The following is a 21,361-nucleotide window of genomic DNA, read 5'->3' on the forward strand; positions in this document are numbered from 1 at the left end:
CAAGACAAGACAAGACAAGACAAGACAAGAAAAGACAAGAAAAGACAAGAAAAGACAAGAAAAGACAAGAAAAAAGAAGAAAAAGCCATTACCTTGAATTGCTTGTTCTCCTCCCGCAGCCTCTGAACTTCACCTTGCAGCCTCTTACACTCCTCCATGACCTTCTTAACCTCAGTGTCATCCAAAGAGGAGCTCAGAGCTTTAGACACCGTTGGTGTTTCTGTCTTTGATGCGGTTGTGGGTATGATTTTATTTATTTCTACATCATGCTGTTCAGAAATAAATGAAAGCCCAAGTGTCACCAACTATGTAATAAAGGACTTTTTTATGCAAAGTAAAGTAGTTCTCAGCAAACACCACACGTGGTAGTGTTTCATCCACACTGTAAAATGTCACATTTATTTTAAAAATGGATCACTTTATCTAGTATCTTAATAATCTAAAGCAACGGGGCCCCAGAAATTATGGATAAGGGCAAATAATGAAGTTCGGCTGAGACTAATACTTCAAAGAAAGAGAAAAAGGGCCGTGCATACCGCACTAGCAAATCCCCGCCATGCAAGCGGTAGCGTATCGTAATCGTACAAGCTCAGGAGTTACTAGCCACGAGAGTTACTGTCACCAGGAAGCCCTGAACATCCCCAGGAGGGGCTGGGACGGGGGAGGCCAAGGAGAACGTGACACCGAGGGCGATTTAGGTCACGAACTCAGAACTCGGAAGCTGCGTCGCAGGTGGAACGAGCTCAGCGTCTGTGACATTTCAATCCAGGGACGTGCGCGTCCCCCACGTCCCGGCCAAGACGGTCACGACGGCCTCTGGAGAGGGCCCGGGGCGGGGATGTTCAGGTGTGCTGGGGAAAATAGAACAGGCGGGGGGGACCAGCGTGCTGAGGGCTCCGCGCGGCCCCGGGAAAACGACTAGCTCTCCCTATCGCACCCTCGGGCTCGACCCCTCGTCTTCCAGAGGAGAGGAGGGGTTCCTGCCAGGGCGCCCCCCACCCCCGCCTCCACAAAGCTGGCTCGGCACAGGGCCGGGAGCCGAACAGCGATGCCGACCTTACCGGGATGTGCAGCGGGAAGAGAGAAAAGCAAAACCAAAACAGCCCACTACCCATCCGAGAAACGGGATAACGACAGCGGTCAGTCACTGAGCAGGAAGAAAATACTAAGCAGTGGTGACACGTTATCAACAGCATCCCTGGACGCTGCTGTGGACGATGTTAACAATGTGAGCGCTTCGATTTCCCAACTCCAGCTATTAACAGCCAGGGTAGTTGAATATTCTGTGTGTTTCAAACAGTGCTTTTAATACAATTGAAGCTTTTCTGACTAGGTTGAAGGAAGGTCCAAATTAGCACTTCGGATACAGTCTTCTCTCTTCAACTGGCCACAGGCAAGGGCCATGACAGGCTTGTCCCTTGGCTTCCCAGAGAAAAGCCAGTCGACAGCTTGGAGGAAGCCGGTCCTTTCAGCAACCCCCTCCGGCAACACGAGGTGGGGGGGGGGGGGGGACTCCCAATGGAGGCGATGATTCCGCCCCCACCCATGCACAACGGGCAATGTCTGGAGACACCTTTGGTTGTCACACGAGAGGGGGGACTGTTCGTATCTAGTGAGCAGAGGCCAGGGGTGCTGCTGAACAGCCTATGAGGGCCAGGATGGGCCCCCAGCAGAGAATGACCCAGCCCCGATGTTAATAGTGCTGAGGTTGAGAAACCCTAAAGAGGCAGGAGGGGGAAGGGGAAAGAGCGGACGGACAGGGAGACCCGCGACGGAGGTCTGTGGAACAGAACCCGAGAGCCTGTCCGTCAAGCACCATGATCAACGGCAAATTATTCCCTGTTTCAGACTCACCCACTGTTTTACAGCAACCTATAACTTTGCCAAGTCAAAGAAGCGCTTTAGGATTTAGGACATTCCAACAGCCAACAGGTTGCACTTTTTAAGAAAAAAAAAATTGTTTCAATTAGGTGTCTTTCTGCAAGCCTCTCAAAGGCTGATTTCCTGGAGGCCCGCTTACTTGTTGACTTCAGCTTATTTTTTTCATCACACGTCAGAGGAAGGAAAATAATTTGCCAACTTAAATCTTGGTTTTGTAGGAGATGGTATGCAAATAAGTATCAGCTTGCAACATTCAATTATTGTTAACCATAAACATACTTACTGGTTTATCATTTTCTGCTGGCAATTCAAACACACATCTAAGTTTTGAATCCATAAGGTCTTCCGGTTTTGCCTCCTTCCACTAAAACAATTTAAATTTAATAATCAAGATATTACAAAGCTGCCGGAGGAATAATTTTCTTCCTATAACTGACAATTTCAGAAAAACACTCTTAATGAGAAAGCCCTGATGTATATCAAATAAAGAACTTACGTCTGTAGAGATTTCAGTAGCTTTAACGACAAGATTAAACACACTAGCTTTCCCGAATACTTATCACGCTTCACAAGCCCAGTCCCGCCGCCTGATCCCTCCACACCAACCAATGCTCCTCCCTGCTGCTAGTCTATGGGAAGCACGTGGAACAGAGACGACTGACCATCACCGGAGGCAGAGGAATTGTCTAAATTATGTCCGAAGGACCAGAGGCAACTTTGGCTCTCCTTAGGAAAAGAAAACGGACTTTGCGGGATACGCCCTTCTTGGAGAGAGGAAACGTACACTACCTGGGAGTGGATTCAGAACCACACTGCCCACTACCAATGGGGCACAGCTAGCAAGCCAGTGTCCGGGTGGCCCCCCCACTCCCTCCAGCCTGCTGGCGGGAACACCTTGCCGGCTAAATCAGATCCATGCTCTGGGATGACGTGTTCTTGGCTCAATCCCCCTCCTTCTGGCAGCGAGGACAGGAATCCCAGGGCACGCTGAGAAGTGCAGGCCAGCACGGCAGGAAGTTTACGATACTCCCCCCTCCCCCGGGACCATGCAGGAGGCAGCCAGAGCAACAGTGGTCGCAAGAGCCAGGAACGCGCCAAACATCAGAGCGGCCAGATGCATCGGGGCAGGTCCATTCAGTGGAACCGCACGCCATTCAAATGCTACCAAAGAGTGTTTGCTTGCACCGAACGTTAAGTGAAGAAGCTAGAAACAAGATCTGAAGTTTGTTCCTCTGTACGCACACACGAGCACATGTGTGTGTGCGTGTGTGTGCGTGCGTGTGTCAAAAGAGCATCAAGCAAGGATCACCGCTGGACGCTACAACCACCGGGTGAGGGCGAGACTGCTGGCGAGCAGCACGTTCACATGGTCTCCAAGTACCTGATTACTCAAGGGTATCACAGATTACCTATTCCCCAAGGGGCAACTGCGCTTGGACGCGGGAACGTTGGCAGTCACCTCACCATCGTAACCAAGGGATCCAACTTAGCATCACCAACAGAGGGACGAGCCAGTACTCCGTGCCTTCTGGCACGGTGCATACAGGACGTTACTTACGGCATATTCTTGCCAAAACGCATTTAACCTGAATGTGATCGTGAGGAAATAACCGAACAAGTCCAGAATGTGGGGCGTACAACAAGCTAACTGGCCTGGACTCTAAAAACTTCAAAGCCACGAAAACAAAAAAGGTTGAGAGTACTCTACTAGACTAAGAACAACTCAAGGCCAGTCTGGAGTAACTGGAAAATGCTGCACCAGGGTCTTTCTGCCAGATAATATGACTGAATGAACGCCAATTTTCTCAGCCAGGGGGACAGTGCTGTGGCTACGCCAGAGCACTGTCCCTGCCCTGAAGCACGCACGACCGAAGAGTCGTGACGCCTGCGTCTTACAACCAAGCGGTTCAGCGAAAAAAGAGTTTACAACAGAAATGAAGCAAATGTGGCCAAGTGTTAGATGGTAAATCTAGGCAAAGTCTATGTGAGTAGTCACGATATAATTTTTTCTACTTCCTGTACATCAAAACACACACAAAAAAATAGTTTAAAGAAATGGCACAAGGCTCTCAAAAACAGTGGTTAGGTCGAGCATAAACAAATCTTTTAGTTTTAGTTACTTTTGGTTTTATTTTTGCTTACGTGTGTATTTCCACAGCTTCCTACAATGGACATTCCCTAGAAGAATTTTTAACTCCTATAAAAATCATCCTAAAGGGAGCGAAACGGGGGCCTGGCCTACGACGGCCCTCAGACACGGCAACTCTGGACTCCGTGCCCGGTGTCGGAGACACACAGCACGCTGGGTCCCACGGCAACGGAGTCACTTGGGTTTTCAGCCCCCTTTTACAGGTGACCAGACCCTAGGGAGAGTTAATGAAAACTGCCCGCGGCCACAACGGTAGGAAAAGGCAGGACTCAGCTCCACACCACAGACGCCCAAGCCCACGCTCTGGTCTCTGAGCCATGCAGCCAAAGCCAAGCAGAACACACTCTTGGAGTCCCCAGTGTCCCATCTGCCGTGTATTTCCTCGCTCACACAAATCAACGTGAAGTGACACATCACGTTGTGGGAAACAGAAGAGAAAGTAGCGAATGCCCCAATAATCATTCTTAGGAAAAGGGGAAGATCGCCTATTATCACCGATCTCTCTCGAACCTCAAAGTATCTGGCTTCCCCTTTATTTCCTGCCCCAAACGTGAACATCCACCGAGATGGCCAGTTATGCTTTTCTAAGACTGACCGAAAAGGCCGAGCGGTGACACTGGGACGAGGCGGGAAGCTGTGCATAAAAAGCCCTCGGCACAGAATTTTGAAAGAGAAAAACCACAGTGCCGTGTGAGCCACCGCAGTCTCACGTCTGCAGGCACACCTCGGGTGACCAGTCTCCTAGCCTGGGCTGGCAAGCTGGAAAGTGATGGAAACGTTGAGAGAACCCTGCCCTTCTCTCCCATCCGTGAGGACTGGCCAGTCCGGCCTAGCTGGGGCGGTGGCCCAGGAGGTTATCCACACATGATTCCCGTGGCATCAGAATGCCTGCTGATTCATTTAAATGTGTAAGGAGCCTATTTTCAGGAGAATTCCCATTATAATCTTTTTCCAGAAAAACCAATAATATAGTATCACGTATTTGTTTCATAAAAACAAAGCCATCTTATTTTTACCAAAATTAGAGACAGTTTAACACGTATTGAAGCAGAGAAAAATGAGGGAAACGAGGGAGGCAGGGGGGAAATCCACGCTTACCAGAAACAAGCAAAAACTAAACCCTTAAGCATCGAAGGACATTTAGCATCCCACTCTCTCACGTCCCTCTGGGTTCTCGGGGGAGTGATGGGGAGGACACGGTGAGAAACATCCCGTAATAATGAGAGGTATCCTGTTCTGTGGGGGATGGGAGGGGAGACACAGAAAGGGGAGGGAATCCTCAAACATTTAAGATACCATCCATCAGAGCAAGGAAGTGCTGAAGCTAACGGATATGAAAGTCAGAAGAGTATTCTGGAAAGTTACATAAAATGTGAAAATCAAAGTTTGAGAAAAACCAGAAAGGTAGTCAAAGTGCAAACCTCCTTGAAAACAACACTCCCCGTTAAAAACAATGTTGACACATTTTGAAATGCATGCACCCAAAATTCTGTACCTAATCATTTTCTTTTAATTACTAAAAAAAAAAAAAAAAACAACAAACAAGTAAGAAGCATTCAGTACTTACTACTGCTTCCATATCAGAAGTGTCAGTTGGAGCAAACATAGACTGAACCATAAACTTGTGTTTACTTTTCTCATTGGGATCATAATCGAAAGGCTGTAACATCACTGGGAAAGAAAATATTTCATTAGGAGGGTCAGAGCTTGGTTATCAGCAGCCATTTGTCACGTTCAAACTCGTACTCTGGTCGTACAGCAGCAGCTTACCGGGGCTCTCGCCCGAGCCTCCTAACGCCCAGGTGAGGTTAGCAGGGCAAGACGACCAGCGTCTTCTCGGCTTTTCAGGGCTCAAGCCTGAGGTCCAGAAAGGCCGGGGGCCTTGCCCCACGCCAGACAGCAGGCGGGGGCAGAGCTGACCTGGGCGGAGGATTCAGGCCCCCCCGATCCCTAGCCGCCCTTCCACCACCGTGCGCCTGACGCCACGTCTGCCACAGCCCTGGCGGGACAGGTAAACCGGGCGGAGACAGCACTTGCCGGGTGTGCTCCAGAGAACACGCCCAAACGATCTCTTCAGGAAGTAAAACGATAATCCGAGACATTTAAGTGACTGTTTAGTTTTCGCTTTTCTCTGTCCCATTTCCCATATAAGGCATTCAAGGGAGTGCTTCAAATACGATTTTGCCGATAGGACGTTAGGAAATGTTCACAGCCTGCACACTCTCAGCGAGGGGAAAACACCACCTGGGTACACCCCACATTTTCTCCCCAAACCTGGAGGGGCCTCCCAGAAAGGCTCCCTTGGCTAAGTCACGCCCACTGCACTGAGGAGGCCCCTTCCCGTTCCCACTGGCTTCCTTAGAACCCACCCTCGTTAAATGGTGGCGGCTTTATTTTTGTTTTAATTTTTATGTTTATTTTTGAGAGACAGGGAGACAGAGAGACAGAACGTGAGCGAGGGAGGGAGACGCAGAATCCCAAACAGGCTCTGACAGCACAGAGCCCGACGCGGGGCTCGAACCCATGAGCCGTGAGATCATGAGCTGAGATGAAGTCAGATGCTTAACCGACAGAGCCACCCAGGCGCCCCAAATAGTAGCTGCTTTAAAATACGGCATCTGCTACAAGGCTCTGGCCAAAGCACACATCTGGCTAAGTTCTCTGACACACAACCTCTTCACACGCAGGAAAAGGCGTCCCGACCACGCTAAGAGCCGACGTGGACTCGGCATCTCCCACGTGCAGGAACCCGGGCTGTACCTCAGGTCTACTGTTAGCTCATTTCATCTTTGCGACGTAGGTACTGCTCCGGGAGTTATTTTAATGCCCGTCGCAGGCGAAAAAACCGAAGCACAGAAAGGTTAACCGACTCGCCCGAGGTCACAGCGCGAAGGAGCGGACGCTCAGAGCGGGCGGGCCTCCGCCAGCGACCGAGTCCCCGCCCACTAAGGGCGCAAGCCACGCGTCGTTCTCCACCGGCACCTCTGCCGCGCAACGCTCCCCAGTGTCCTCCTGCCTCTGAGCCCCCCTCTAAAGTGCCATGACCAACCGCCCCTGAAGCCGAGAGGGGGCCCGCGTCCTCCACCCTAGCTTACAAATGAAGAGCGACACACGGAAGCGACTTCCTCAAAGCCACGGTGCCAGGAAGCAGCCCAACTTCTCCGAGGGGCCAAGTGCAAGCCAGCACCCCCTTCGGCCACACCGGTCGCCCCAACATGAGGCAGACGCACACTCTGCACCCCAGGAGCACCGCCACGGACCTCGCGAAGGACCGCGACGGACAGGAGAAACGCAAACGGCTCGGCCATTCAGGCTGCGGAGGCAGAGTCCCCTCCCTCTTGGGGACACAGAAAGTCCACTGCAGTCTGACAGCAAGGCACGTTCAAACGCTTCCGTACGGGCGGTCACCCGGGCGGTCCCGCGGCCCGCATCACCCATCTGAGTGCTCTGAGCGACAGGAGGCGTTACCGGGAAACTTCTTCAGGACAAAAATCGATAAACGTGCAAACCTTTTTAAAAGTCAGGGCTCATGCACACACGACATCAAGTCTAGAGCCAACAAAGTTGTCCCGAGTACCCCAAATTCAGCATGACCATCAGCGGGGAGAACAAAAGGTCACTTAAAACACAGGCGACTGAGGTGTAGGCGCACGGTTCCCTCCCGAAAGAGCAGTCCTCACTGGTGGCTTTGGGCCCGGACGCAGCTAACTCCCACCCTGGCACCACTGAGCTGGCAAGGGCTCTCCTGAGGACAGACCTGGGGGGTCAGTCCACACGTGGGCTTGACATTTAACCTAAGGGACAAGTGACCAGACCAACGGGTCAACAGCACAGACTCTTCTTTTCAACGTTCAGTTCCCATCATGCTTTTTCCACAATGAGGAAAACCCACATTATAAACTAAGGAGCCAATGTCTCCACAGGTACCGTCATCCTTCTTGGACGGGGGCTGTCAACCTTTTTTGAAGCTGGGTCAGGCTGCAAACTACTGTCAGATGTTCATTGTTAAAAAGTAATGTGAATCAGGTTTTGAGAATTTCCGGTTTCACTTGGCTGCGACAGAGTCATGCTTTGCTATTCTGTCAGGACAGGAAGGGAGAGAACCGTGTCCTAGACCACACTCAGATTTCCAGCAGCTCACGGGCTCCAGGAGCAAAAACTGCCTCGCCCTTGAGACGGCACTTTCTCAGCTGTGAACGGCCCCCCATCATCCTCCACCATGGAGACCGATGAGGCTGAACCAGAATGATCTGTAAAGAGCCCCCAGTGCTCAGGAGACGACAGCAATCAGAAAACACCGCTCATCTCAGAGAAGCTGGCCTTTTAGTTCAAGCTACGGTGGATCACATGGACACAACGGACAGACGGGTCCAGAGAACCTGAGAACGCCCTTCCACCCACAAACAGCCTCGGAGAGACCTGCTGTTCCCTTTCCTTCTTGTCCCCGGTCCTGGAAACAGGGCAAGTGAGAAGTAAGAGCCAAGAGACCCGCGTGTGGATTCTAGGCCTGCGCTAGGGCAAGACTGACCTTTCCACCTCCCCGCCCCCACCGCTCCGGTGGCGTCACAAGGTCCCAGGGAGGAAAGAAAGACGGCCGCGCCGGTGCCTGCTCCCTACCAGGCACCGCAGAAGGCACGCTTTCATTACTTCTCCCATTCGGTCCTCGCGACAACCCACCCAAGAAGCCCGTGCTTCCCCCCAGACAAGGGTTGAGAAAGGCTGACTGGTCTCCCTCGGACCCCACGGCCGGCATGCCAACACTGGCCTCGCTTCCAGAGTCAGATTCCACACCCGGCTGCTCAAAGCACTTCCACAGACCGAAGGCGCCCCCCCCCCCCCGGCCCAACCCAAGAGGTGATCCAGCAGGTCAACGGTGTGGTCGTGGTAATCCCAAGACGTTCGTCCCCGTGCCGGTGTGGGGATGCTGAGATCCGCAGGGCCGGCCGGGCCAAAAGCAGAGCAGAGGCAGCACGGGGTGGGGTCTCCGTGTCAGGTGTCCTGCACACCGGCAGGGTTTTTTAAAGGCCATTTTCACTTATTAATATCCTGGACGAAGCCATAACCATCACTAATTTTACTAAACCTCGACCCCTGACGACACATCTGAACACTCGGCGCAATGAAATGCGAATGCGCGCGCGGCACCCGCTGTCCCAGGAAAGAGGCCGTACAACTGTCTGGGTCGTGAGCAGAGGTAGGACTTTCTCACGGAACACCACTTTCTCGAAAGAACAATCGACAGATAAACCACGGCCACGCAGTCCTGGCTGGACGGCAGACATCGTCTCGAAAACGAAGCGTGCCTGTCCCTTCAAGGAAAACGCCTTTCAGCAGCTGGTGCCAACGAGAAAATCCAAGCTTTGTACCGAAAATGAGGCTCTTGGAAAGCTGGTATCTGCCATCAAGAGCTCAGTTCCCCAAACACTTCAAGACTTTTCTGATGGGATCAGCAACTTTTTGATGCTGTGTCATGAAGTATGTCAGCATTTGGAAAATCTGCATGACTCCGCTAATATTTGGTATTCAAAAGCCCATCCCAAGTGCAAGGAGAGACCAACACATTTCAGTGAAGCAAAGTTCAAGTAGCTCACTGACATGGCTTCAGATTCCACACTATACCAAACTTGAAGAAAAGTGCCCCTTGTCAAGTTTTGGTGTAGTATTAAAAGCACAATGTCCAGAATCATCTGGAAAGGCTGCTGAAGATACTCCTCCCTTCCTGAACCACAGATGTGTGTAAAGTGGTTTCTCTTCACATACATTCACCAGAACAACACGCTGTAACACACCAACTGCAAGAGCAGATGGGAGAGTTCAGCCCGCCCTCTACCGAGCCAGACATGAAGGAGAGTTACAAAACACGCCAGATAATGCCAGGCTTTTCACTAAAGTTTTGAAGTTATTTTTCATTGAAAATGTCACTGTTAGCATGTAAGTGACTTACTAATGTTATTAAATGAATGAGTACGCTTAAAATGTCTCACTTCAATGTGTAATATGATAAATACTGATACAACCCACAAATGAAAAAGTTCTTTGGGTCTTCAGTTCCTAGGAGTATGAAAGAGTCTTGAGACCAAAAGGCTGAGTGCCATTACTCTGAACAAGCTGCCCCACGTGCCCCTCCAGCAGGAAAACGATCTGGCTAAATCATTCAAGCGAGGCACCGGCAGCTTTGTGTCGCGCCTCTTGGGAGAAAGTGCGGTTTCAAAGAGAGAAGCAACCCGGGTGCCTGGCCGGCTCAGCGGGCGGAGCGTGCGAGTCCTGATCTCCAGGTTGTGCGTTCGAGCCCCAGGCTGGCTGTAGAGATTACTTAAAAGTAAATACATAAAAGAGAAAGTCACTTCACACAAACCGAGCCGTGAGCTCCAGCACGTACCCAGGCCTTGGGTGAAGACAGGAGCGCCCACGCGAGCACACCCACCACGGGAAGGGGTCCGGGGCCCCCCGTGCTCCGCTAACCAAACCTCCTCGCGGCTGCTCGCTCCACCTCTGCGGATGGGTGCGGAGATCCCCTGCCACCCTCAGACGTCACCGATGTCACCAGCACAACCGCAGGCCTAGAGAACGTCCTACCTCCCAAGTTGCCACGGTGCGGTCTGGAAGAAGCGCTACAAGGTATCCCTGACGTTCGGACCCGAGTTCAACACGATCGTGACAACAAAAGCAGCGGGGACGGGCGGTGAGCAAATCACCTCGAAAGAGCACGGGGAGACAGCCGCAGGTCGCAGGCCAGATGACCCCTCCGGAGGGCGGGACTCGTGAAATGGAAACACACGTGCCCCAGGCGCTAGCGAGGCCGGCGAGCTGGAAAGGCGACACCGTGAGTGAAAACCACGGCCTGCTGGCGGGCCTCCAGGAGACTCAGGGTCCGAGTGGCGCTCAGCCCCTCCCCCCCGGCGACGGTCCCCCCTCCACCTGCCACCGACCAGCTCTCCTTTCCTCGCGGGCTCGCAATCAGCAGCCGGAGAGGACAGCAAGTGTCCACCCAGACCTCGAGAAGCTTCGTGAACCCTCGCTGCGCCCAGAACCCACAGCCTGTCCACCACCGCCCCCGACTCACGCCGGAAAGTTTGTATTTCTCAGCTACCACCATGTCCTGCCCGGTTCAATTTGCTACTCCCTATTAGCTGGAACTTTATGAGAACATGACAGAATAAATGTTGTTAATCGTTTGTTCTTTCAGCTCCATACATGCAAATGGTGACAGAAATTATGTACTTTTTTCCGTGACAGGCTATAAAAGAGCTTCCCATTAACTTAATTTATTTCACTTGAATATCGGAGACACTGATGATAAAACCCTCTTAAACGAACCATCTATCCTACTTTTAAAATGTATGTGCTGATACTACATTAAAAAGAAGCCGGTTACCAGGAGACCGCTCACCATTCACCAACATTAACGCTTTATGAAACAATGTCGGCCGTGTCACAGATGGCAAAAGCGGGGTCCTGCTGGGAAAGGGCCTTCGGGGGTCAGTAAGATCAGACTTTCTTCAGAAGAGAAGAAATGCAGAATATATGCCACTTACCACACACACCCCTCAGACAAGGGGCGAGCTGACTGAGCACAGGACAAAAGCTTCCCGGGAGAAGCCAGGCAAGTTACACATTCACTTTCGTCTGCATCACGGTGCGAACAGAGCAAGCGAATGAAAGTCTTGCAAGCACCACGGCACATGCTTTATTATTTTTTAATCTCAGAATCGCTTCTTTTTTCTTTTTTTCTTTAGAGAGAGAAGAGTGCAAGCGGGGAAGAGGGGCAGAGAGGGAGAGAGAGAGAGAAAGAGAAAGAGAGAGAGAGAGAGAGAGAGAGAGAATGAATGAATCCCAAGCAGGCTCCGTCCTCACTGCGATCATGACCTGACCCGAAACCAAGAGTCAGACGCTCAACCGCCTAAGCCACCCAGGCACCCCTGATCTCATCATCTTACCATCAAGATGTCTCTCTCCTCATTTATGTGACCAAATCTCAGCTCAGGCCTCCACGGACATCTAGATTTCTCCACCTAAGAGATCTTCTCCCTTCCTCCCAGTTTCTCTTCCAAATCAAGTCACCGTGCACAGCCCCTGTAACCCTACAAATGTAATCTCCCCCCTACACACCCTACTCACCCTCACCATATTCCTCAGACCAAAACCCTCCTACAGAACAACCCTCTCTCCCAAGTAAGAGACAATCAGTTCAACTCCTCCCGGTCTCCTCAGATTTCCTGGTCTGAACCCACAACACACACGGGTGCACGTGTGTTGGCCATGTGCCCACACCCACACAGGGGGCTCTCTCATGACCCGAGCCTCTTCTTATCACGTTGGCCGCACCTGGCATGTCTCTCTGGGTCTTCCTGCCCTACTCACACCTCAATACACCAACCTGCCAGGGCTGAACCCACTAATCTGACTTGGCAATGAGGGGGTCTCAAGGTTCAGCATACATCAGAATCACCTGGAGTTCTTGTTACAACACAGGTGGCAGGACCCCACCTCCAGAGCTTCTGATTCAACGGACTTGGGGTGGGGCCGCGAACGTGTGTTTCCAACATGGTACTGATTCTGCCGGCCCAGGGACCACACCCCGAGAACGCATGTTCGATACATCGCCTGACACTGGGGCTGCCACCAGAATGCTATGTCACACCCTCATTCTTATTTGGGAACCTTATCCTACCAGTGGACATTGTTGACGTGAAGATGCCTAAGCTCCTTCCCACGCGTCTGCCCTTCTACCCAATTAGACCGGAAGCAGGACTCCCTGTTCTGGTGTCTCCCGCTCCGGGTGTGCACCTTCTTCCCTTCCAACATTCAAAGCACACCTGAATCACGTTCCCTCTAGAAACCTCATTGGGGCAGCACGAAGAGAGAAAGCCCTTTTCAACCCTCAACCGTCTGGCTTCCCTTCTCTCCTACCTCCCGGAGCCAGTCACCCTCCTACCCGTGGGTTAGGACATAGTTTCCAATCTCCCCATCGCCTCTCCTTCTCCCTCTCTCCCTCCTTTCGTATCACCTGTACACAAACAAGGCTGTTCTCTCCCAAACCGCATTTGTGGCGTAGTAAAGTGGTCACCACTCTGCTTTTCTAAGCTAATCAGAAACAAGTCAGAGCTCACGATCAGCTTAAGAGACTTAAGCACCCTTATCATGAGTCAATGTATCCTTCTGTTAGGATTCTCAAAGTGTTGAAACCATAACTGCTTTCTGGGACTCTGCCTATCCACAGATAGGATGGAACTACTGATGGAACTAGGAATCTAGCAGACAAATAACTTTATCTATTTATAAATAAGTTAACACTGAATTGTCTCTGTGTTCTCTATAGGATTTTCCAACTCAGCACAGCGCATCTTAGATAACAAACTCCCATTGTCTCGTTAATTTATTTGTGCAGAGACTAGTACAAATGCACCTCGGCGTCACTAGAAGATGAGATGTGCCAGATGCAGGCACTGGCCAAAACACAGGGCTCATTCACTCTTTTTTACAAATATCCTTTAAAATACACATGGTTTTACAAACTCCAACATACTTTCCTGTCTCCTATAATACTTTACGAAGGAATACAACATAGCCTTTTCGTGATTACTCTGGGGATTATGAACACCCATTATACACAATCTGAGAAAGACCTACAAGCTATGGCTCCTGAGATGGATTAACTGAAATATGGAGAACGGTCTGCCCTGAAGCTTAAGTAATCCCAGATCCCGGCTGTGGTTTCCAAACCCTCTCCCCCACTTGCTCTTCCTGGTATTCCTGTCCAGTCCTTCACTGTGGCCACTTCCCAAAGCCCTGTGACCTCATTCCAGCCTGTGATGGGCTGAACACAAGGACAAGGCTAACGGCGAGTTTAAAGTAAGAGTAAACAAGAGAGTCGAGTCGAGGCGCTCAGGGGTATAAATATCCCAGAAACTAGCATGAGTAAAAAGAACGTTACTTTTGGCTGCTCGTTAATTTTTTGCTCCTCAGTGACTCTGCAGAAAGCTGAAGCTGCCTTCCACCAAGTGAGGCAGACTCAGTGTCCCTGACAGGTCCTCTTGATCCTGCTCTTTGAAAATGTAAAGAATAAATAAATTGTGTCATACTCCTAAAAAGAGAAACACAGGATTCTTCTTAAGAAACTTAAATATTACAGTAAACTTTGAAAAACAAATCTTAAAAAACATAATTAGGCTGAATTTTTGTTAATTTCCTTTTGTAAAACACCAGAATCTCTCATCTGGTGAAAAAGATTAAAGACATCTTTTAAGTATAAATGTGAGCTGTTCTTATCTGAGAGCAATAAACTTGGTTCATGAAAACCATTTATAAAAGAGTTCGCTTATCAGAGACTTCCAAAGCAAATGATCAAACGAAGAAGAATGCTGCTGTTAAGATGCCCAAACCCCCCAAATTTAGCTCCTACTATCAGCACTTGACAGATGAATGGCTGACTTCTCTCTCTAAGGGCAGTGCACTTATATGCTGGTGCTAATCACCTAAAAGCCGCAGCCCAAGGTTGACTGGTCCAGGGCAAGCAAGCAGCTCTGTTAAACTGAGTCAGCAAAACCTTAAAAGGATTAATTATCAATGGCAATACTACCCAATTACATTAATTGACCAATGTTTCCATCCAAGAAGAGTTGCTGATATTCATTCTCTCTCCTTAGGATTTTACTGGAAGAACTTTATGCTTTAAAATGTGATTGAAGTAAGTGCTGAAAAGGGCTGTATGTCAGGAGTGAATACTGCTCCTTAATTCTTTGAATTTTAATTTAAAATACAGATGCAGACACTAAATTTCTGTTTGTTTGTCTTTAATCCATTTTCAATTCCCAGGGTACACTTAGTAAAGTGTATCTGTACCTAAATATTGGTGTCTTTAATGACTCTTTCCAACGCCCCCCCCCCACCACAGATATTTTGCATTTCTAATTTGCTTGGTACAAAGGCAACCAATGTGCATAATTGAACTGCAAATGGAAGCATGCTCGCTACTTTAGTGGAATTAGAATTCAGTGAAGGTTATAAAAATATTAAACTTAATATCATATTACAGGAAGCATAAGTATTTTTGATGGGCCCATAATTTTACCACTTCACCTGCTGTATCCGCTGGCAAACATGGTTTGGAATATTAATGGAAAACTCCCTCATTATTAAACTGCAGTATTAAAAAAAAAAATTCACAACCACTAACAGCTTACCACAAAGACATTTTCAGAAATTATCTCCCTTAAAAATATTTTCCCACCAGACAGTTCAGAAAATAGATTTAATTTTGTAAAGCTAGAACAAATGGGGAGACCCCCCACTGCTTCAAACAATTCATTAATTCAAAAAGTTCTATTTTCCTTGCATTTAAAATCTCAGGGGGGGGAAAATCCAATCTCCTCTTCTGCAATCTCCATTTAAGTGTAGCTATTTTGCTGAGGTCCAGATTTGAATAATTCAAAACCATCTCTAGTAGATGGTGTGTATCGAGGAGCAAGGGCCAAAACCACGGCACTCGGGGCCAATTCACGCCAACAGAAAGCTCTCCGCACCCCTCACCTGCCACACTGCCTCGTCCGGCAGGCACAGATCCCAGAACGGGCCTCGAGAAGAATGGGCTGAGACGAGCATCTACAGAAAGGACAAAGAAAAGGACTCCCACCCTAGACCCAGGTGACCAGACCACAGATCATCCCTTTGAGAAATCCACACATTCGTTATGTGTGTTTCCAACACATTCCAAAACATTTGTTATGCCTGTTTCCAACCATTACTTTCCCACCTAGGTTTATAAAACAGAACTGTTATTTTTTCAGGACTCAATAAGTAATTTGCCATCTTCTGAAGACAATAACGTGATAGGTCAGAGTGTGCAGTTCTGACGCACAGTGTAAGCTCCCGTGAGTATCCAGCCTACCTGAAAGCTGAGAAGAGCTTCACAGGGTGTGTTGGGAAGACATCTGACAACTACAAAGTCTCGCCTCCTCCCCCGATACAACCCTGATTTGTGTGCCTTCAAAACCTCGCTGCCTCTGGCCAGCTACCTGGGTGGACATCCTCCTCCTCCTCCTCTTTCCTTCCCGCCCCACTCTCTCAAAGAATGATTTATAACCTTCCCTAAGAGCACATCCCAAGAGTTTTCAGAAATGGGAGAGAAATCTTGCACTAGGCATGCCCTCTCCAGGCGTGCTGTGACACTCCGTGTGGTACACGGAGCAGTACTGGTAGTAATGTTTGAAGCTGATGTGACGACCACCTTTCTACAGACTATATCTGAGATTTCACTAGAAGACAAATGCGTACCATAGAAAGAAAAAAAACACGTCTCTCTTCTGAAAATTAGAAATACTCCATTAATTAATAAAACGTATGGAATGAATTTATTTCTAGAAAGGTATCATTCAAATAGGTACAATCCCCCTTCAACAACAACCAGCCAGTTTTCGTCAAAACTAGGGGAAGATAATGCCACCACACTCTCGCACCATGCACTCAGTTAACACAGCCCTGGGAAACACTGTGCGATAGACACTAGTCCTTCCGTTTTACCAATGAGAAAATTACCAACTAGAGACAGGAGTGGAGCAGCCAAAGATCAGCCAACAGGCTAAACAGCACCGCCACGCTTTCTGCTCAGGTTCCCAGCTCCCAAATCTAGTGAGCTTTGAGGACAGCGGGTGGCACCAAGCCCGGCCACGTGCACACCTGGGGAAAGGGAAGGCGGGCCTTTGGACACTCTGCACTGCCTGTCCGCAGGTGTCTTTCTGGTCCTGAGGATGGTTCCTCTCCCAAAGGAACCCAGAAACTCTAGGTACTCACTGAGGTGTCATCATATAGCTGCATTTTAAGAGGACCCTGGAGGAGCCCAGGGCTCTTCACCTCAAGATACGAAGGTGCGATAGATGACACAATGGCCCCTCAACACACAAAACTGCAGCGGACGGCCCAAGCCTCCTTAGCCAACTGGAGACGCCGACCCAGAGATGCGATGACATCTGCTTTCACCCACGGGCACCTCAAGCACTGAATAAACACACACCGAACAAAAACAAGGGAGCCCTTTCTCGTGTGCGGACATCATCTTGATTCATCTAGGAGTAAGGCCTGCAGACACATGGGTATTTCAGGACTCAGTAACGTCCCCCCAGATACATTCCGTGTTGAGAACCCATGACGACGCTGTGGAGGCAGCTGCCCATCACAGAAACGTCACTGAATCAGGAGCGAGGCTGGTTTCGAACACCAACTGTGCCACTAATCACCCACGTGACGCTAGATAATCACACCCACTCTCCATACCTTACCTTCTTGTGTGCAAGAGAAAGCCCACGACCACAGAATCTTGGGTTTTCCTTAAGCAGGTAATTATAAATCAAAACAAATGCCCAGGGTTATCACTATGAAAAACATTCCTGTGACGGGGGAAGGAGGACTCTTTCTGAAATACACACACACACACACACACACACACACACACACTTATATTTAATACTGGAAAGCACACCTACGCTGTACAACCACCCGTTGAGGCTATTTTATTGAGAAACCATGTTGCTGCCCCCTTATTTACTGTGAAAATTGGTAATTCTCATCTACTGACAACCTGGCTCAAATCTGATATGGGCAAAGAAATGAAGAGGAAAAAAGTAAGTCAATAAAAAGGAATAAAAGATTTCAGCTACCCTGGATTTCAACAGACTAACTGAAACCATATGGATCCAAGGGGTACAGAAATGCCAACATCTCAGACCCCTTCCTTTCCCCAGCGTGCTCAAGTCCAGTCTGGGCTGCAGAGCCAGACAGAATGATCCACACCTTGGCTCTGTCCCTTGCTAGCTTCATGAGCCTACAGCCACTAGTCTCTTTCTCAGTACAAGGCAGGTAATGATGCATTCCTCACAGGGCAGACAACAGAAACTATGTGAGATAACGTGTGTGCTGGCCCAGCACAAAGGAGACCCTCGATAAAACCTGGCTCGCACCCTCCTGACTTCCTGGATAACAACCCAATTCAAGAGTCCAGATCAGGTCTTGCAGCCTCAGAGAGAAGCACACAGGGAGATAGCTGGCGTTGGAGCACCATAATGAGAAAGACCAAAGGATGTGGGGAATAAGAGTTTGCAGAAATGATCAGATAATGAAACACCTTATATCTTTCCAAAGAGGCGAACTGTTTTCTTTTAGGTATCAAATGAATAGCCAAATGCATCACAATCAAAATCTGTTGTGGAAAAAGCCAGTCAGGTACCCATTTCAAACGAGCAGCAGCCTCTAATGATGCAGAAGCCTCTGTGACACAAAGTCTCCTGAAACGTACAGGATAACCACCCCCTGCCAGCCCCGCCACAAAGACAGAAGGCATGCTGGATCCAGAAGTTCTGATGCGCTCACTGCAAGTTTATTCCATTTCTAAAAGACATTTATACTCAAATCCATCGCTCCCATCTCCTTAATTCTCAATCCGGGCACTTTACCAGCATCTTTTCAGAAGTTGGGCTTTGGAAAAGATATGCATCCTCAGACAGGAAAAGAAACACCCATCAGACGCGCACAAAACTTACGCCCTTGAATATATTCCAGTCTCCTCGGCTCTCATCTCCCCGAGCTTTTCACAATCAGTAAAGTGCAGTTACCAATCATCGGGAATGACATGAGCCTAATGTCAGAAACCATTCAGCCTAAATAAGAAAATAACTCCATTTAGCGTTCTCCCACAAAGTAAAATTAAGTTTGTTGAGCCCTTTTTTATTTATTGCCAAAGGGCAGATTGAATTGCAAGGGAGTGGAAACCAAACTCATACTGAAGTCAAGTCCGAAGTTACCACTTTAATTCTGCTCTAACCACTGAGGCGCAGAAGGCTGTAAGCATTAAAGCAAAGAGGCATTAATTATGGAAAAACCAACAGGTGAGTGGGACCCACTAAGCTTTTCAATCAGAGGGTGGACAGTTGAGGGAGACGGCTATCACCTGGTTTTGCTAGACCAAGGGCAAACTTTTAAGAACTCCCGCTGGCTTTAGGGGGACTTTTAGGCCACCCTATTGGCCTCCGGCCTCAGGACTTACCAGATACATTAATCGAGGCCCCTGCATCGATGATCCCACTGTTGGGTCTCACACAGTACCTACGTGGTGCCGTGGTCTTCACTTTAAAACACACATTTCGGTCTGTTGGGTTGCCAAGCTTCAGGTTGGTGGTGACGACATCGGTGAAGGGACCTGTGGAATGAGACAGAGCCACATTGGAGATCTTGTGAGGGAAGTTCAGAAGACTGACCGATTTATGCTCCGGGCTGGGAAGGGCTACGGAATGGGCCAAGGGAAGATTCAAGATCCCAAACCAGCTCACCCTCTTGGATGGGAGAAAGGGACCGAGGTCAACGCACCAGCAGTAGCATCTAAAATCCAGCACGTTCTCACCACGCCACCAGGCAACCTAGGGAAGCGTGCTACCATCCAGGCTCTCCTTGAAATCACACAACGCTACGGTCGCTGCAGCTTTACAGACGAGAAAATGGAGGCTCAGGAACGCGCATTTCCCGTCTAAGTGTTCACGCTAGTTAGCGGTAAGTGGTCAGAATCTGAACGAGGCAGCCTGAATCCAAGGCCGGTTCTTAACCAACCTGTGTTAAATACTGATGTCCACGATAATAAGATGAACTCTAATGAGGAGAATGTGAAGGACCAGACTGGAGTCCAAAATGATTATCAAGGGCAGAGCGTGCCAAGGGTAGCAGATGTAGGAAAGACTGTGAGGTGTTGTTAATGGTCCATAGACACAGAACCCCCTAACAATATGGTGTTGCTGCCAGGAAAGGTAACGGCGTCTTAGGCTACAGCAAGTTCAGAGTCCTGCCAGGCAGCCCACACCTAAAACGTCACGTTCAGTTTATAACTACTTGGGCTACTGGGAAGATTGAAACAAAGCTCAGTGCCCTGAGGATATTCTTTATTATTATTATTTATTCATTTTCTACTTTATTAGATTTTTTAATTAAAAAAGTAAAACATGCTTCTTAAAACAAGACAAACAATAAAAGATGTATAAAGAGGAAGTTAATAAGCTTTCCCTTGTCCCCCGAGGTAACTAATACGGGAGATCTTTTCACATCATCTGCGCTGATACAAACAGGACATACACACATGCACAGAGAGGGGAACTACCAAAGGGGATCTTACCATTCACATGACTCTGAAGCCTGTTTTTTTCCCATTTACCACTCACCACTCCACCATGGACACCTGACCACTAGGTTTACTAAGGAGTCTAGTGGGAGGGTTGACTCCGAGACCTCTTCGGTCCTTTGCAACCCTTTTTTAAATTGCCACCTTTTCGCCATGTAAATCAAGGGTATCTTTGTGTTTCTTCCACGCAAGCTCTTGACTCCCATCTCTGTATCTGCAAAGAAGTTAGGCGATGGGGTGGAAAGGTCTGTGTGCTCCTATGCTCGAAAACCAAGAAATACGTAACGTTGGTCCGTCTGTTCCCTACGGAGACCCAACCAAGGCCTTCTGTGCCTTTAAAAATTCTCAGTGAGACTCTGAGCTCCTGAAGATTCAGGATGATACCTCACCAGTTTTCTCAATTCCAGGATACAGAACATGTTCTGCATTTCCAGGCACTGTGCCTGGCATCTAGTGAGCGTCTCAGGGTCGTTATCTAGACAGACAGACAGAGAGACAGGCAAGCAGGCAGGCAAGCATATCCACCGAGGAGAACACTACCTGGTGGGTAAGCACTAGCAAAATTAAAATCTCAGGCTGCTTTCTCTCCTTCAAAAGTGCTCAGGGTATAAAAAATCAATTCGATAGGGGCTTAACTTAAATATAAATTAAGAAATCAATAATGATGGAAAGGAAGAAAGAGAAAGGGACTCAATTCCAAAATCAAATAAACTACAGCCAGTTCTGCTATAAAGCTTATTTTGAAAACGTGAATTTGTTCCAATGTGATTGATGTGCATATTAGGGAGACAATCTGAGCATAAAACAAATTTCACATTTGCTTAGGCATGATTTTGTCTGCAAGAAATGCTGTGTGAACACAGAAAACTGCAGCCAGCTGAACCAAGCTGCCTAGAAATACATAAAATACACCCCTACTTACACCTCGACCCCCCAGCAGCTACCTCAGTTCACCTGGGGGCTAGCAGCCACACCCACCCGAACCTGGTGTTACACCTGCCGTCCTTCCTCCACCCAACGAACAGCGACTCACGAACACCACGTCTTCCTACGGCTGCTTCCAGAGGCAAACTCCACGTCTTTTTCGAGGTGAAGTGCCATGTTTACTGAAGTATTAATGTGTTTCCCACCCATTTAATGTGTGAAAAACCATGTTACTTCACTTATTAGGTTCCGAT

At 48.9% G+C, this 21,361-nt stretch overlaps 1 protein-coding gene across 3 annotated transcripts in view; it reads right to left on the minus strand.

The window, feature by feature from the left end:
* Window positions 1-21,361, minus strand: part of VAPB (VAMP associated protein B and C) — a 58,484-nt gene that overhangs the window by 10,126 nt on the left and 26,997 nt on the right. For all 3 annotated transcript variants that reach the window (XM_023251070.2, XM_045053446.1, XM_045053445.1), the window contains exons 2-5: window positions 19,065-19,217; window positions 5,598-5,701; window positions 2,165-2,245; window positions 93-269 (exon numbers count right to left, since the gene is read on the minus strand). In XM_023251070.2, coding sequence (XP_023106838.1) covers window positions 93-269; window positions 2,165-2,245; window positions 5,598-5,701; window positions 19,065-19,217 — 515 coding nt within the window. The remainder of the gene's footprint in view (window positions 1-92; window positions 270-2,164; window positions 2,246-5,597; window positions 5,702-19,064; window positions 19,218-21,361) is intronic.

The sequence above is a fragment of the Felis catus genome, chromosome A3 (assembly GCF_018350175.1).
Source record: "Felis catus isolate Fca126 chromosome A3, F.catus_Fca126_mat1.0, whole genome shotgun sequence".
Classification (NCBI taxonomy): domain Eukaryota; kingdom Metazoa; phylum Chordata; class Mammalia; order Carnivora; family Felidae; genus Felis; species Felis catus.